Here is a 17,648-nt window from a genome sequence, read left to right as displayed (position 1 = left end):
ATTTTCGACACAACTTAGGGTATTTTTGATTCTTTTTAAGCTTATATTGAGTCAATTATATTAAATAATTATAATGTAATTGTCAGGTGAGCTGAGACAGTCTTTTTTCTCTGCCCAGTCACCACAATGACCTCGGTTTATGTCTGTGAGTAAAATATTAATTTTAATTATAATTCCAATATTATTATATGTTCAGGTATGCCCATGTATCACTTATAAATATATATTTATGTAGTTAAATACTAGACATATTTTATATTGCATCTTCATTTGATGAAATACTATGGATGTTATTTTATAGTAATTTAAAGTAGTGTGTGTGTATTGGCGTGCGTGATATTAGATATGAACAGGATGAGTAGATGCGGCTAGAGCTTGACTCACTGGGACCCGATTCTTTAATGGATAAGTTGGGGTAGGCGTGATCCTTTTATGATCTCGCTGGCCCTCGCATTTGGTCTATTAAGAGAAAGTTCGGCTTGAGATGTACTCGTTGACAGAGGTTGGATTAAGAGAGCTATATAGGGGACTAGCTCCCATATATGTACTGTTTGAATATTATATGAGTGTGTGAGTGCTTCAAATTACCTTTTTGTTGTTTATGATGTGATTGTATGAAAACTATGAAGGTATTGCATTCCACTCTTTAGAATGCATTAGCTTTAGATAGCTATAAAAATTGTATTTAAAATCAGTATTTTACTCTCTGAGTCGAATGCTTACTCCTGTTCACCTATTTTTTTAGGATACAGGAGGTCCTTTGTTGAGTTTAACCTGCTCTCTTTTTCGCAGGTCTACTATCAGCATTTAATTGTATTTTGTTCTTTTATTCTATTTTAAAACTCCACATCTATTATTATTATTAGTAATGTATTCATTTGGATCTGTTATGTATGTATTAACTAGAATTGTAAGCATGATATATGAGTATGCATGGATGATCATTGGGTTGAATGAGGAAGCTGAGCTCCCATTTGAATTAGTATTGTTATGAGAATGTGGAGGGGAAGCTGACCTCCCCAAATTGTTAAATATATTGTGCTTACAGGTTGGGTGAGTAAAAAATTTTCCGTTGAATGGTCCATGTTATGACCGGACTCTATCTGGTTGATTTCTTGAAATTGGGCTCAATATGGATCTTATGATTGAGTTAAGGAATAATTAGGCTTATTGCGGGCTTTCGAGGCTTTATGTTGACCCAGGTCCTAATGTCAGTCCGGCCCATAAGTTGAGTCGTAACATACAAAATATTGAAATCGCATCAACTTTCTCATTGAAAAATGAACTTAGTCTATTTAGAGGATAAATTTTGGTTTTTTTTTTTTTTTTAATGAGTACAAAATATTAAAATTAGAAAAAGTTAACTTTATGATACACTGCATAGTAACTGTTAAAAATATTCCCACTATATATATCATGCCATAATTATTGCTTTTATATTTAAGTAAATTATAATTTCATAAAAATAATAATGTTTACAGTGATATTTTTCAATAAACAAACAATTATAAAAAAATAACAAAAATTATGCAGTAAAAATTATTTTTTATATACATATATCACTAAAAGGTATAATCTATTCATAGTTTATAAATATTTTCAAAAAAAATATCCTTCAATTTTTTTTCTTTTTTATTTATGCATATATATTATTAAATTATTCATTTTACATTTATTAATAATATTATGAATTTATTATAATAACTACTTTCTTTTTAATAAAATATATATTAAATAATTATATAAAGATATTTTTATTTAATAAATTATTATTTATATCTATGTAAACAATTTTAGATCATAAAGACCATTACATTAACAAAATAAAATTTAAGGTATTTAATTATTTCAAAATTTTAAATTGATAGCAATTTTTTTTCAAAGAGATATTTTGTTAGTAAAATTAAATTTCAAAAATTAAATTATTCCTAAAAAAATATAAAAACTAACTCATAATTTTTAACCTATTTCAAGAATTAAATTATAATTTAAATTTTGAAGTTTTGGAATAAGAATACACTTCAATATACTCATTATTATAAAAAAATAATAATAATTAAACTGAAAACAAATGTCACAATGAGTCTGCAACCGGATGCACGCTAGCAGCCAGGCACGCTAGTAACTAGGGTTAAGGGTGGTGGTGATGGTAATCAATTCAGGCTTAATCGAAAATTTCAATTTAAATTTTAAGAATATTAAACAGATTTTTTTTTTTAATTTTAAATTTGAACTCTGATTAAAATATAGTTCAATTTAATTTAATTGTTTTTATATTAAATTCAACCATCAATCTTTTAAAAAAAATTCTAAAAATAACTTAAAAAAGATTAAATTTAAAACTATTAATAGGATCAGGCTAGACCTGCGCGGGTCTACTTGTGTCAACTTAATTGATTGGTTGCTCTAAAATGAGAGCAATTACACAGTATGAATTTCATGCAGGACATCCTATCATCAGCCATGTGTAAGTGTAAGACAATCGAAAGCTTTCCCATAAAACCCTAGCCCAAGACTACCACAATTTTACGGAATTATGCTCAGTCTCTTCTTAATTCCTTAAGAATTTCCTCTGCTAGCTCCTCGGCATTGTACTCAACGCCAAAGCATCTTGCAACCTCCATGTTTGGGTTGATTAAGTACCTGCATGTTTAAACATAAACTAATTCTAATTTTCTATAAATACATTCTAGCACAGATAACAAAAGAAGGATAACTTCGAAAGTCCTGGAGCTTCAGGCATACATGTTATGGGAAGACTCGACAAGGTAATCGTCTCCTTCTTCTTCAACCTTTCGGAAATAAACACGGTACTCCTGTGCCATCTGCCTTACGGCACCAACAGGTCCTGTTAATCCGGCAATCCTCGAATCAAATTCTGCAGCCCTTCAATGAAAATTACAAGAAGAGAACATTAGGAAAGCAAGTTATTTAAACAAAACTAGCTAATTATCTCAAACATTACGTTTTAAGGGGCTCCTGACCTTTAAGGTAAGCACGAAGATGCGAGGGAGTATCACGCTGAGGATCAATTGTGACAAATACAGGTAAGACCTTAGTATTCTCCTTTGACTCTTCATCCAATAACACACATGTTAGATATACTACCCATAAGAAGTTGAGTTAGAGAGAGTTAAATATATTGTTTAGACCTTAGAGCTAGTGAAAGAATCAAACCTAATGTATCTATGGCCTTGGCCATCACTTGGACTTGCTCAGGTCCTACATCTGGGGAAGATGTATAGCCAAAGTACAACAAAACCCATTTCCCTATAAAGTTTTGCTCAGTAACAACCCGATTATTTGTATCAACCAGAGTGAATGGACCGCCAATAATAGGGCCCTTCACATTGGCACAATCACATTTGTTGCCTTCACCTGATTCAATATACAAGACATTATAATTTACAATTTAAAAAAAAGGGACAGAAAAATACGATAACAAGTCTTATATCTCAGTCATGCGCACTACAGAATAATTGCATCTAAATATTTAGATACTGATTTTCAAAAGAAACTCAAATCTTTAATTAAATGGTTAAACCTCAGTTGCTGCATCACGCATGGAACAAATATTTAAATAATATTTAAGAATCAATTGGAATATATATATATATATATATATATATATATATATATATATATATATATATAATTTAGAAGTACTTTATGCCTTTGCTTCTCTTATCTCTGTTCTTCACATAATTCCTTTCTTGTCTAGACATATCTAACGGCTTAAAGTTAAAAGTAGTACTACAAAGGCGGTAACAATGAAATCACATTTCAAATAACAGTACAAACTCAGATTTTATAACTCTCTTTAAAGAGAGAACTCAATTATCACTATCACTGCAAGTTTCACAATGTCATTATCATATCAGTTTGTTTATATTTGTGATGGAAATATTTCTTCATGGTAGTTTACTTGGCCTTAAACCACAACCATGTTTACCGTTTCATGTTACTAATTTCATATATTTGTCCATACAATCCAAAGTGAGAAACTGAGAATCCACTAATGAGGTGCAGGGTATCTCAATGATATCAGTCAGTGAGCAGTTTTTGATGGCATACAATCTAATACTCATTTGTCAAGTGGCTTATTTATCAGCATAGATCCAAAAATACTTATCATAAGACAATAAGAGAATTGCATATAAGAACTACCAAATTTCCTGTTCATATAGTTTCAACGGCTAGCCATCACACAAACTCATAAGTTTCTCCTAGACAAGTTTTACTACTCAAGGATCTGTAGTTGTGGGGAAGAGTTGTAAAAAAAGTTCAATATGCCCAGGTTTACACTGTATTCCTATGGCTATTTCTTAACATGGGATTTTTTTGCTATTAAGGCTTCATTTGTTTCACGAAAAATATTCACGGATAGAAAATATTTTCTATATTTTCTGGTATTTGGGAGCACTCAGGAAAATTGGTCAATGAAAAATATTTTCCTGGTCAAAGGAAAACTAAGTCATTTTCAAGGAAAATGACTTTCATTTTTCAAAAGAGGAAGCTATTTTTCGTTTTCTAAACTTTGAAGATTTTATTAAAATGTAAACATACTTATACATGTGTAAAACAAATAAATATCATTAATTTAATATTACAACCAAACAACAGAAAATAATTTTATAGAAAATATTTTTTTGAAAAATATTTTCCACAAGTCATTTTCCGTAAACTAATTGGAGCCTAAATTCTGCAGCTAGATAACAATATTAGGGAGCCCAAAGACATATAAGGATCCAAAGGATAGAAATTATTGAATTAGGACCTCTACCATTTGTGACCATAAACATCAGTTGCTTAAAACCTTTGACCCTAATTTCAGTCCACGAATCTAGTACTGGCATACAGTGAATTCAAGCACCCATATTCATTGACAACACATTCATGATGTAAGACTAGCAATTAATACAATAAAAATAGATAACAGCTGTTATGGTCCCGGCTAACGGATCTAGTTATGGGTCGATGGGTAGTAGGAGGGGTTGGTGTTTGGGTGTTTGGGTTAGGGTGTTTCCTTGAGCGACCTATGGTGGAAGACAAGAAAAAGTCAGACTCGTTAAAGGGAGCCTGAAACCTCAGTCAAGAAGACTTAAATTGGGTTTTAACAGTCTGTTTTATTCCATCAGATTTGCTGAATATATACAAGTGCAGAAATAACTACTCCCTACATACAAGGAGCACTACTTCTATATGGAGGAATAACCTCCCACTAACAACAAGAAAATAGGAAAATGGAGGAATACCCTCCTACAATGCAGGAATGTTGAAACAGAATCAAAACAGAAAGAGAACAACTACTGCTGACTAATTCAGCCACTCAATTACTGGTGACTTGGATTTAGGACCATGGGTATAACGGGAATATACTTGCAGGGGTTTGGTAACATTACTTCCCGCCCCCAATGGAAGCTTGTCCGCAAGCTTGAAGTCTGGAAACTTGTCTGTTATATGCTGGACCCTTTCCCACGAAGCATCTGCTGGTGAAGAATGACTCCAATGAATTAAAACCTCTGGAATTCCTCCTTTGATACGATGATCCAGAACAGCTAAAGGATGGACAGGATCCTCCAAAAGAATGGTAGGTGGTAATGTTGGAGTGACAGGCTGACCGGCATGATAGGGCTTGAGATAGGAAACATGGAAAACAGGGTGGATCTTGGACTCTGCTGGAAGGTCTAGTTTATAGGCCATGGTGCCAATGCATTCCAGAACCCGAAAGGGTCCGTAAAACCTGGCGGACAGCTTGTGATTAGTTCTTTTTGCAACTGACTGTTGTCTATACGCCTTTAAACGCAGCAGGACCATGTCACCAACTTTAAATTCCAGCGAGCGGTGGGACTGATCATAAGTGGCTTTCATCTTATTTTGGGCTTGTAACAGATTTTGGCGAAGTAGGTGCAGCATGTCATCCCGTTGGCGCAGAACAGTATCAACCGCTTCAATTGAAGAACTGCCATGCAAGTAAGATAATAGTCGAGGAGGTGGTCGACCATAAACAGTCTCAAAAGGTGTGGATTTAAGTGAGGTATGGTAGCTGGTGTTGTAGCAGTATTCAGCCCAAGACAACCAATCAATCCACTTTGATGGCGATGAACTAGTGAAACAGCGGAGATACATTTCAACAGTACGGTTCACAACCTCTGTCTGTCCGTCAGATTGTGGATGGTAAGAGGAACTGAAACACAGCTTGGTCCCACATAAACGGAATAGTTCTTTCCAAAAAGAACTTGTGAAAGTCACATCCCTGTCACTGACCATAGTTTCTGGCAACCCATGTAATTTAAAAATGTTGTCAAAGAAGGTGCGAGCAACACTTACAGCGGTGTACGGGTGAGTGAGAGCCAAAAAATGTCCGTACTTTGAGAACCGATCAACGACAACCATTAAAACATTCTTTCCGCGTGAAGTGGGAATGCCTTCTATGAAGTCAATGGAGATATCAGCCCAAATTTGAGTGGGAACGGGCAAAGGTTGAAGGAGTCCCGCCGGTTGTAGTGTGTCAGTTTTATGCCGCTGACATACATCACAAGAACGCACAAAATCCCTTACGAAATTTTTCATCCCCTGCCAATAGAAATCTCTAGTGATTCTGTATAATGTCTTCTGGTAACCTTCATGACTTTGGTTGTGAAGAGCACTAACAACCAGCTGAATTGATGGGGAATTGGGAGGCAGGTAAACTCTGTTATTGTAGAAGAGTAACCCATCCCGAAAAACCCATTTTGAAGCGACTGTTCCATTGGTAATTGCAGAGATTTGTTGCTGAATTGCTGGTGAATCACTATGTTCCTTCCGAATTTCATCAAACTGAGTTGAGGCATGGAAACAGCCATAAGGATTGAATCATCGGCATTCCGTCGAGAAAGAGCGTCCGCCACCACATTAGATTTGCCAGCCCTGTATTCAACAGTAAAAGAAAAACCCAGGAGCTTGCTAATCCAATGTTGTTGAGTTGCTGAGAGATGGCGCTGCTCAAGCAGATATTTCAATGTATAATGATCTGTCCGAACAATAAATTCACGTCCCCACAGATAGGAATGCCAATGCTTTAATGCCTTCACTAAGCCAATCAATTCTCGCTCGTAAGCTGGAAGATTTTGATGACGAGCTGCCAAGGAACGGCTGAAATATGCGACTGGCCGGTTGTGTTGTAACAAGACTGCTCCAATCCCTGTACCAGAAGCGTCACATTCTATAACAAAAGTTAGATCAAAATTCGGTAGAAGCAGGATTGGAGTAGATGTCAAGGCTGCCTTTAACTTCTGGAATGCATCGATAGCGTGATCAGTCCAGTGGAAGTTGTTTTTACGCAGCATAGCAGTGAGGGGGGCGACAATGATGCCGTAATTTTGCACAAACTTGCGATAATAACCTGTGAGCCCTAGGAATCCACGTAACCCACGAATGGTGTTGGGCTTTGGCCATTCTAATACAGCAGCAACTTTGGACTGATCCACCTGCACTCCTTGGGAAGAAATAATATGACCCAAATAGGAAATCTGAGATTGACCGAAGACACACTTCGACCGTTTGAGGACCAACTGGTTCTGTAACAGCAATTGGAAAACCAGCCGCAAATGGTGGATGTGTTCTGCCCAGGATTGACTGAAAACCAAAATATCGTCAAAAAAGGCGAGTACAAATTTTCGTAAATAAAGTTGGAATACCTCGTTCATTAGGGCCTGAAAAGTTGAGGGAGCGTTGGATAATCCAAACGGCATCACCAGGAATTCAAAGTGTCCGTGGTGAGTGCGGAAGGCAGTTTTCTCTATATCAGCAGGATGCATCCCCACCTGAAAGTAACCCGAAAGCAGATCTAACTTTGAGAAGAACTTAGCTCCACCCAATTCCTCCAATAATTCGTCAATAACCGGAATAGGGAATTTGTCTTTGATGGTTTTGGCGTTTAATTCTCTGTAATCAACACAAAGGCGCCAGGAACCATCAGCTTTGGGAACCAGAATCACCGGTGACGAGAATGGGAGCAGTGGGACGGATTATACCCTGCTGTAACATTGCAGCACATTGCTTTTCAATTTCGTCCTTCTGACCATGAGGGTAACGGTATGGTCGAACTACCACAGGACCAGCTCCGGGGATTAGGGGAATACGATGATCACAAGATCTGCTAGGGGGCAGCCCAGTAGGAGCATTGAATAAAGAAGCAAATTCCGCCAATAATTTCTGGAGTTGGATGTCTGGGTCAGATGAAATCTGCATGTTGTTCAGATCTGAACCGTGGGAAGAGCTTGAAGAAGTAATACCCTGCAATGTCACTAAGTGGCCCTGTTGATAAAAGCTCATGCTCATAACGGTGAAATCCCACAGAATGGGTCCCAAGGTTCGAAGCCAATTAACCCCCAAAACCATATCGAAATTGGTTAAGGGTAAAACAAACAAATCAACCATGAAAGAATTAGACTTCAGAAGGACCGGAATTCCCTTACAAATACCTGGGCTAGTAAGTTGCTCGCCATTGGCAACGTGTACCTTTAAACCATTCTGTTTGTTTACCACAGCATTCAGTTCCTCAACTTTTGCGGCAGAAACAAAACTGTGAGTGCTGCCGGAGTCGATGAGGATCAAGACTTGCCCAAGCATCCAACTGCCTATCAACCTCATTGACTGGGGATTTCGAATCCCAGTAATGGCATTCAAAGAAATTTCTGGATCAGCTGTGAAATCCTCTACATCTTCCGTCTCTTCCAAATCAATCCAGAACAATTTCTTACATTGATGGCCTCGAACAAACTGCTCATCACAATTAAAACAGAGTCCTTTCTTCCGCCTCTCCTCCATTTCATCAGGGGACAGCCGCCTCACTATCCGATTGGCGCGGTTGTCAGGTGGAATTGCAGCGCGACGAGTATCCCTCGCAGCTGAAGAACGTGGAAACAGTTTGCGTTCATACAGCCGAGAAATGCTCATAGCATTAACCAAGTCGGTGGGATGGTGAAGCTCCACTTCAACGCAATGGAGTCTTGTAAACCACCGAGGTATAATTGGACCTTACATTTGTTGAGTGAGAGTTCGGCCCGAGACACAAGAGCCTCAAGCGATTACGATAATCCGCGATGCAGACCCGTTTGCTTGATTTAGCTAATTCACCAAGTTTGTTGCTGGATTGGAGGCCCAAAGCGGAGGTTACATTGGTGAGAAAACTCAGCCCAAGAGGGGTTCGAATGTCATCCAAAGAATCGCATGTACCAAAGTTGGGCAATTCCTTCGAGATGGTATGAAGCTAAAGCGACCATCTCTTCTTAGGAGTTTGTTGGTCTGAAAGAAGTGTTTGCAACGGTTTAGCCATCCCAAAGGGTAATCTTTCCCATCATAGCGAGGAAAATCCAGTTTGTGAATTTGGTACAAACGAGCTTCCTCAGTTTTTGAATTCGCAATACCGAAATTCCCTTATCTCTCCGTAAGCTTCTTTGGACTTCGATCTGCTGGTTTGGAAATCCTTTTAATGGATTCCCATTCTGAGTTAGAGCATCGAATTTGGCGTGCGATTCCTTGTTGGATTGTTGCTCGGCTAATAACAAGTTAAAGAGCTTAGCCGGTGGTCTTGAGCAGAATCTCCCATAGCTGCGACTCGATACCAAATCTGTTATGGTCCCGGCTAACGGATCTAGTTATGGGTCGATGGGTAGTAGGAGGGATTGGTGTTTGGGTGTTTGGGTTAGGGTGTTTCCTTGAGCGACCTATGGTGGAAGACAAGAAAAAGTCAGACTCGTTAAAGGGAGCCTAAAACCTCAGTCAAGAAGACTTAAATTGGGTTTTTAACAGTCTGTTTTATTCCATCAGATTTGCTGAATATATACAAGTGCAGAAATAACTACTCCCTACATACAAGGAGCACTACTTCTATATGGAGGAATAACCTCCCACTAACAACAAGAAAATAGGAAAATGGAGAAATACCCTCTTATAATGCAGGAATGTTGAAACAGAATCAAAACAGAAAGAGAACAACTATTGCTGACTAATTCAGCCACTCAATTACTGGTGACTTGGATTTAGGACCATGGGTATAACGAGAATATACTTGCAGGGGTTTGGTAACAACAGCATTCTTTTAGAGTCCATTCAGTTCAAGACAAACTAATAATGGCAACTAAGAGCTAATAATTCTTGTTGATAGTTGATAACAAGGTTGCTAAAGGGTTAATAGCCGCTACATCTAGCACCTCTATTGTGGTCAAGTGAGCCACCTAACGGAGGCATGCACCTTATTGCCTTGGTGCGTTTCCCAAACTGCAAGGCAACAAAGTAGTAACTTTGTCACATTTTTATTGCAACCATTTATTTTTTCCCATTTATGTGATGTTATTCAATATATAATATAAAGGTATTAGTTTATGATGCACTGTAATATACCCAATTATACTGAAAGCAACTAAAAAGAATAACAAAGTCAAATAATAAATACGTGTTGCCACATTTTTAGTTGAAAATAACATCAAAGCAACAAAAAAAAAAAAAAAAGAAAGAAAAAAGGAGAGAGTAATAAGAAGATGCTCCAATAGAGCTTCTGGAAAATCCTCTAACCAATCTTGTCTCTACCCTTTAATCGGTAGGTCTCTCTCTCTCTCTCCGCCCCACCCCCCCCCCCCCCACACCCCCCAACCGCCCCCCCACCGCCACCCCCCAACTTTCTCTTTTCTTTTTTTTTTTGTGTTTCTCCCATTATCCTCTCCTTCTTCCTCATCAACACTTCCCATCTATTGTGCTAGGTTTTCTACCCTTTAGCTCAACTATTTCTTCTTTCTTTTTTTTTTTTTTTTTCCCTCTCCTACTGAATTCTGAAAAACCTAGAATATCGTTGTCCCTTACCAATATGGAGTTTCACATTATATTCTCAGTCTCAATTTTGAGTTCCAATATGTTGTCTTCTCCTGTTTTTTCTTTAAGCCCTTTGTGCTTGTATTGAATATGGATTCTAGTCGGTCTAGCAATAATAAATCCATAAGATATCCTATCTGAAACACATGCTTATTAATCGAAAAGAAGGGAGTATTGAGGACAAATTGGTTGTCTTATGTAGTAGTTGTCTGAGAAATGTATGATGTTAATTTTTGTTTTCTAGCAAATTATATTTCTTTTTCCCTCAACTCTAAAAGGTTCATACTTGCAATCAAGCCTTTAATAACTTTGGTTGATGGTTAGTTGCTAATAATTGTTAATCATTTGGTTAACCATTGTTAATTGTTTTATTGTCAAATAAACACCTAAAGGTAAAGGAGAACTATAATTGTATCATTTATTCATCAAAATTTTCATTGAAGTCTTGAAGTTTGATGGAAATTCAAGCTATCAAATTTAGATAAAATTGATACACACAAAAGACACAATTCTGCCACTTCAGGTGAAAATACAACTTGGAAAATGTGCTTTGTTTCTTTCATGTTAAGAACATGTATAATTTGTCAAAGCAATTGGTTGTAAGAACAACACTTGACCAGTCAACTAACAAAAGAACAAAGTGTTAAATTCAGAAAGAGTGTTAATCAAATTACAATTTAATTCATTTTAATTCGGGGTTATATAAGTAATTACATTACTTTACACATTAAAATGACTAACCAAGTCAATGTTGCAATCTAACCACTTATATTTACCTTTTTATATTTATACTTTTCCGATGTGGGATTTATAATCTCAACAATCCCCTCTCAAGTGCAACCACATGACTGTCACTTGACAATTAGTTTGTATTTTTAACTCAATACAGGCCCAATTATCAGTCTTATGGGCAGCTAAACCTACAACCATTCCAAGCTATATACCATGTTAAATTCAGAGAGAGTGTTGGTCAAATCACAATTTAATTCATTTTAATTCAGGCTTATATAAGTGATTAGATTGTTTTACACATCAAAATGACTAGCCAAGTCAATGTTGTAATCTAACTACTTATTTACCCTTTTATGTTTATATTTTCCCGATGTGGAATTTATACCCAACACAAAGCAAATAAAAAATAAATTAAATCAGTGATCCAATCAACAGACAATGCCTAGCTCAACATTCACAACTTCACATCTCAAATTTGTTAAAAGGTAACAAAGGAAGCAATCATCAATCTGCAGTCTAAGAGGAAGAATTTGAATTATCTATGCTACAATTTTTTTTCTGCATCATGATCATGATTCATGATAATTTAAAATTTGAACCTACAAAGGTCACAACTATGTCTATCGAAGATCATGAATAAGTTAACAGGTTTTAAGACAAATTTCAATTACAAAGGAACAAGAGAATGTTAGAATGACAAATTAGAGTCAATGAAGCAAGCTGCTTATGAATAAAAGGATGCAAACTAAATATTTCCATTCCCAATTAAAGTGACCATGAATAATTTCTCAAAATTTCCCCACCTGACATACGTGAAAAAGAACTAGAATATTCAATCTCAAACCATGGAATAAAACAAGAAAGAAATCAGTTCAAATATTAAGAACACTATCCAATCTCACCCATTAATTTAATGGATCACAACTCCTAACCCACTATATGCAGTCATGCAATATTGGAACATAAGAAGTACCTTTTGGAATTGCTCTCCTCTGATCATTCGAATACACCAAAGCTGCCAGTCCAGCAAATACAGCAACTGGCTGAAATTTAAAAAAAATATATATATATAAGTAGAAGTACAAAAACTTACAATCTAATAATTTCTAATGCAGAGTCATCCTTTTAAGCAAAAAGAAAGAAAATTGCTCAAAATTGACTGCACTCCAGTATCCAGGAATGGCACATTGAATTGAGAACGGTCACATAACAACCAGTGAAAGTAAGGAAGCTAAGGCAGCATACAATGACAAGAGTACCCCACATGCGAGGAGCCTGTGTTTCTACACGCTTTACAGGTAAAGGACGAGCCTCTGGCTTTACTCGTCTATGTTCTGTAGATTTCGTATGGCTACGAGATTGAATCCTTTTAGATGAACCAAACCTACAACATTTACAACTCGTTTAAAGTTGACCCAAATGCCCCAACAACACAAAGAGAATGAATAACCAAACAGCAAGCACATTCAAAAAAAAGAAAAACTGCAAAGGTAATTAAAATAAAAAAATGAAATTAATTCGAAGAAACTTTATAAAAAGTAGAAACTGAAAGTAAAGCCTATATGTCTGCATAAATTGATTAAAGCTTGTCATTAACTAGAACAAGAAAAGATGAAGAACCAATAAACGGGGATTAAAGGGTTTAAGAGTAGAACCTCTGAAGCAGATTGAGGGACTGCCTTAGTTGATGTTTGGAGGAAAGGAAAAGAAACCGAGAAATGGGCATGATTTCCAGAGAAAGCTTTCATGGGTTTATCAGAAATCGGCTTCCGGAACATAAACCCATTGGATTCAAACCTGATAGTCTGGGAGAAATTTTAGCCTTGATGCCCAAGCACCGGTTTCAGCCTTGGTGCCCACGCACTGTCTGTAAAACGAAATACCCATTTAAGATTTGGGAAATTTTTCAATAATTTATTCATAAAGTTCAATTAGAACCCTGAACTTCTTGGCATTGTTCAATATGGCCTAAATTAAAATTACATTATATATAATTTTAATATAACTAGTTTTTTTAAACTGCATTACACTTTTTTTTATACTCGTATTTACTTATAATTTAATATTTTTAAATATTATTTTTTTATTAATTTTTTATATAATATAATATTATTATAATATATTAATTATTATTATGATAATATAATAATTTTTATTTTTTGTGATATTTATGTTATATATGTATTTATTATTTTCAAATTAAGTAACTGAAGGTATATTAATAAAAGTAAGAAATTATAAAGGTATAATTTATAATGAAAATTTTATTATTATAATATAATTTTATAATTGTAAGTATTTTATAAATATATAACTCTAATTATTTATTATTTTATTAGTTTATAAGTATTGAACTTATTAAGACTAATTAGTTTTTTACCATTTTATAATTTTTATAAAACAAATATAATTAACATAAAAAATCTAAACATTTTCTAAAATTATTTAAGAGTTTATACATATAATAGTAAAATAAATTTAATTTGATATAATTTCATATAATGTTAATTTTTTTATTTTTAGTTATTTTTATTTTAATTTTTAAATTTTATTTGACAAAATTAATTATGTACATTCATATTTATAAATATCAATATTATTAATTTTCATTTGATATATAATATTTTACATAATTTTATATTTTTTTATAATATGAAAAAAAATTTAAAAATAAAATTAAAAAATATATTAAGACTAATAAATTATTTATAAATAATAAATTAATAACTAAAATGTTACTTATTATACAGAATAAAAAAGTAGATGGTAATACAATAAAAAAACATTAATGTTAATATATTATTATTTTTAATTAAAATAATTACAGTAAAAAATGTATATATAATTATTTGGTTTAGAGTAAAATATTTTGTCAAACTAACTTATAATGTATTTTTAAATTAAAATTTTTATAATTTTTTTTTAGGAGTAAACATCAAATTTTAATAAAAAAAATTATTAAATTCATATAAAAAAATTCTATTAAATGATGTCGTGTTTACGTTTATATGAAAATTATAACATTTTTTAATCAAATTATTAATTTATGTTTATATTTAAATATAAATTTATTAAATTAAAATAATAATTTTATATTCAATTTTTAATTCTTTTTATTTATATTTATTATTTATCAAGTTAGAATAAAACTTAAAAAATATTATTTTTTCTATATATACAAACATTAACATTTTTAAATTTTTAATAATATATCATTTTAAAATAAAATATCAATATTATAAATTATAATTATCTTATAATTATATTAATTTTATAATTAAATATTTTTTCTCATATATATAATTTATTTTTTATACTTTGTATATAATTATATATTATTTAAAACTTTTGAATTGACGTAATTTTAATATGTAATATATATATATCAATTAGTAATATTTACATAAGATTTATAAATTAAATTTTAAGTGGAATTAATTTATATATTAATATAATAATTAAAAATTTTAAAAATATATCTATAATTAAAAAATATATAAATTTATTTTATATGAAATATTTTTTCAATGAATGTATAAGAAATTAAATTAAATAAAAAGTTTAAAAATATTAATAAAAAAAATCATATATTTAGCTAATAAAAATTAATTTTTTTTCTTATTCTTATACATAAATTCAAATATAATTATATTAAATAATTTTACCTAAATAATTAGAAGATAAAAATAAAAATTTATTAGAATTTATTAAAAAAACTTATTTATATAAATACCTTCTTATATTATGAATATATTTTTATAAAATTTTATTTAAAATTATATAATAATTAAAATTTAATTAAGTAGAGTAGGATTAAGAATTTTAGATTTATATAAACTCTAATTAAATTTTAAGTCTTAAAAATTTTAAATTTATATAAATTTAAAAATTAAATTAAATATTAAAAAATATAATTGTAAATACTATAAATAATAAATGATAATTTGAACAAAGCTAATATTTTTCCTTCATATATTTATATATTATATATATAAATTAATTTTATATGTTATATAATTAAATATTTAATTTCTATAATATATATACAATGAAAACGACTCCCATATCTATTTTTATAATTTAATAAACTGAGAAAATTAGAAGTTTGTGTTGTGTCAATGATTTAAAATCTCAAACTGCATAATATTGAACAAAGCCAACAAGTTTAGGGGTGAAACTGAATTTTATACCTAATTTCTTTGTTATGGGAGAGAGAGAGAGAGAAGATTTAAAAGAGCCTATAATTCCAATCCAGTCCAAGCCCATTTCAATTTTGGGTCTCGTCCATCCATTTCCTAATAACATATTGATTTAATTTCAGTATTAAACTTATTTGATTTAAATAAATTTCTTAATTTTTATAAAAAAATGTTATCTATAAATAATTATTTTGAAGTCCTATATTAATAAAATTATATATTTTGACTTATTTTACTATGAAAAATAAATAAATAACAAGTATAAAATATAAATTGTACAAAAAATGAATTATTATTCAACGACATAAATTACAATATATCAACACCCCTAATTCTCGGGCTATATATAACAAAGCACAATTGTATTAAGGAATAGATATGCATTAATCATGGGCTTCCAACTTCTCCACAGGCTGAGAAACCAAATGCATGGTCTTCATTTTATGAATTGCATCTGCATGATTCAGGCTTTTGGGGCAGGAAGCTATGCAGTTCTTTATAGTCCTGCATTTGTATAATCTCGACATATCCTCTGTCAATGCTTATGCTTGCAGCCTTTCATCCCTAAATTCATCCCGGCTGCCACATATAATCTATCTTATGACTTCTCTTATGCCCAATTAAGCATGAAAATGTTATAATTAATTAATAATATTACATACCTTCCAGAAATTTATCGATAAGCATGGAGCAAAGTGGCAGGTCCAAGGAATTTCTCAGGGTTCCACCGGGGGTAAGGGCAAGAAGCACTGCAACAAGCACACAGAATACACTCATAAAGCCCATTAAGCTTATTTCTGTCTTTAGGTGATTTTTTTTTTTCCAAACTGTCTTTAGGTGATTGCTTGTATTCTTTTCCATCGTCAGGTTTCTTTCTTGCTTCAACCATGGCTCGATTGACCTCTTTTTTCAAATTAACAACTGTTACTTAGCTAGAATATTCATATCATAAATCAAAGATCAGAGAATCTCACCTGTATTGATTGTAGAAATGAGTGAGATCAACCACAAGGTCTTTGATCACAAACATGTGTGGGAGAGGGGTGATAATGGTGGGCTTGCTAGTGTCGGCATCAATGGGCGTGAGGCATGCCACTGTATTAGTCCCATCGATGTTCATAGCACGACCCACATATCCCTTCTCAGCATGACCTCCTGTAGCGCAAGCTCGAATCATCCTCTGCCTTTATCTTCTGCAATGCATCCAAAACCTACACCATATAAAGCATAATATTTTCAGAACTTATAAACCATCTAATCAATGAAAAAAAAATCCAAGAAATTAGAGAAAATTATGCATATACACCACGGGGCCACTGCCAGAGAGGTCTATGCCATAGGATTGGAGAAAGGGTTTGTTGTTGGGATTGTCAGGGTTCCATCTATATATCCTGAACTCCTTGATGAGCTTCTTGATGCTATTTTTCACCGTTTCGTAAGTTTCGACGGATTGTTGAGCATGTTGTTGTCCCACAGGGCGGCCTTCTAGTATGGGAAAGTCTTGATTTTCTTTCCCAAGCAAACGGCCTACCTTGTTGTAGCCATGGCGTAACCAGCTGCTTCTCTTAAGACATCTCTCTCTCTCACAGACACACGCACAGACAGACAGAGTGATACCTATTATAAAGCAAAAGCGTAGTAATTTTGCTGATTCAAATGTTTTCGCATGGCTAGAGGACGCGTGGTTGCATTGGTGAAACGTGTTGGGATATCTATTTCTTATTGATGCATATGCCTATTGGAAAAAAAACAAAAAGAAAAATAGAAACCGATGAGCCCCAATGATTAACCATTTGGGCTTGATAAGTCCATGAATTTTGATCCCGTATAAGCCATTTGGGCTTCTTGGATGAATCTTGTCGGTCG

The 17,648-nt window shown here is 33.2% G+C and overlaps 2 protein-coding genes across 3 annotated transcripts; both read right to left on the bottom strand.

The window, feature by feature from the left end:
* Nucleotides 1–2,316: 2,316 nt before the first annotated feature.
* Nucleotides 2,317–13,448, bottom strand: LOC110652281 (protein SCO1 homolog 2, mitochondrial). Of its 2 annotated transcripts, XM_021807845.2 has the most exons (7): nucleotides 13,239–13,448; nucleotides 12,829–12,967; nucleotides 12,557–12,626; nucleotides 3,178–3,378; nucleotides 2,985–3,074; nucleotides 2,746–2,878; nucleotides 2,317–2,643 (listed from the first exon to the last, which is right to left on the bottom strand). In XM_021807845.2, the coding sequence occupies exons 1-7, from the start codon at nucleotides 13,307–13,309 to the stop codon at nucleotides 2,541–2,543; spliced, it is 807 nt and encodes a 268-aa protein (XP_021663537.2). In that variant the 5' UTR covers nucleotides 13,310–13,448; the 3' UTR covers nucleotides 2,317–2,540. The 2 variants fall into 2 exon arrangements, with proteins under 2 accessions (XP_021663537.2, XP_021663538.2); XM_021807846.2 differs by lacking the exon at nucleotides 12,829–12,967 and having other exon boundaries at nucleotides 13,239–13,436.
* Nucleotides 13,449–16,121: 2,673 nt separating this feature from the next.
* LOC110653066 (succinate dehydrogenase [ubiquinone] iron-sulfur subunit 3, mitochondrial-like) lies at nucleotides 16,122–17,618 on the bottom strand. The gene is given in 5 exon segments (XM_058149482.1): nucleotides 16,122–16,531; nucleotides 16,757–16,903; nucleotides 16,905–16,993; nucleotides 17,089–17,399; nucleotides 17,573–17,618. Coding segments are annotated over 5 exon segments (669 nt in total). The 3' UTR covers nucleotides 16,122–16,455.
* Nucleotides 17,619–17,648: the final 30 nt, after the last annotated feature.

The sequence above is a fragment of the Hevea brasiliensis genome, chromosome 7 (assembly GCF_030052815.1).
Source record: "Hevea brasiliensis isolate MT/VB/25A 57/8 chromosome 7, ASM3005281v1, whole genome shotgun sequence".
Taxonomy (NCBI): domain Eukaryota; kingdom Viridiplantae; phylum Streptophyta; class Magnoliopsida; order Malpighiales; family Euphorbiaceae; genus Hevea; species Hevea brasiliensis.
This window is presented reverse-complemented; position numbering and strand designations above follow the sequence as displayed.

What these genes read in the sequence shown, in the direction of transcription:
- LOC110652281 (XM_021807845.2), bottom strand. Translation starts at nt 13,309, where the DNA reads ATGCCCATTTCTCGGTTTCTTTTCCTTTCCTCCAAACATCAACTAAGG. An exon ending in TCTTCGTGCTTACCTTAAAG is followed by an intron (nt 2,879 to 2,984) that starts GTCAGGAGCCCC and finishes GAAGGGCTGCAG; the next exon opens with AATTTGATTCGAGGATTGCC. An exon ending in GTCGAGTCTTCCCATAACAT is followed by an intron (nt 2,644 to 2,745) that starts GTATGCCTGAAG and finishes TTAAACATGCAG; the next exon opens with GTACTTAATCAACCCAAACA.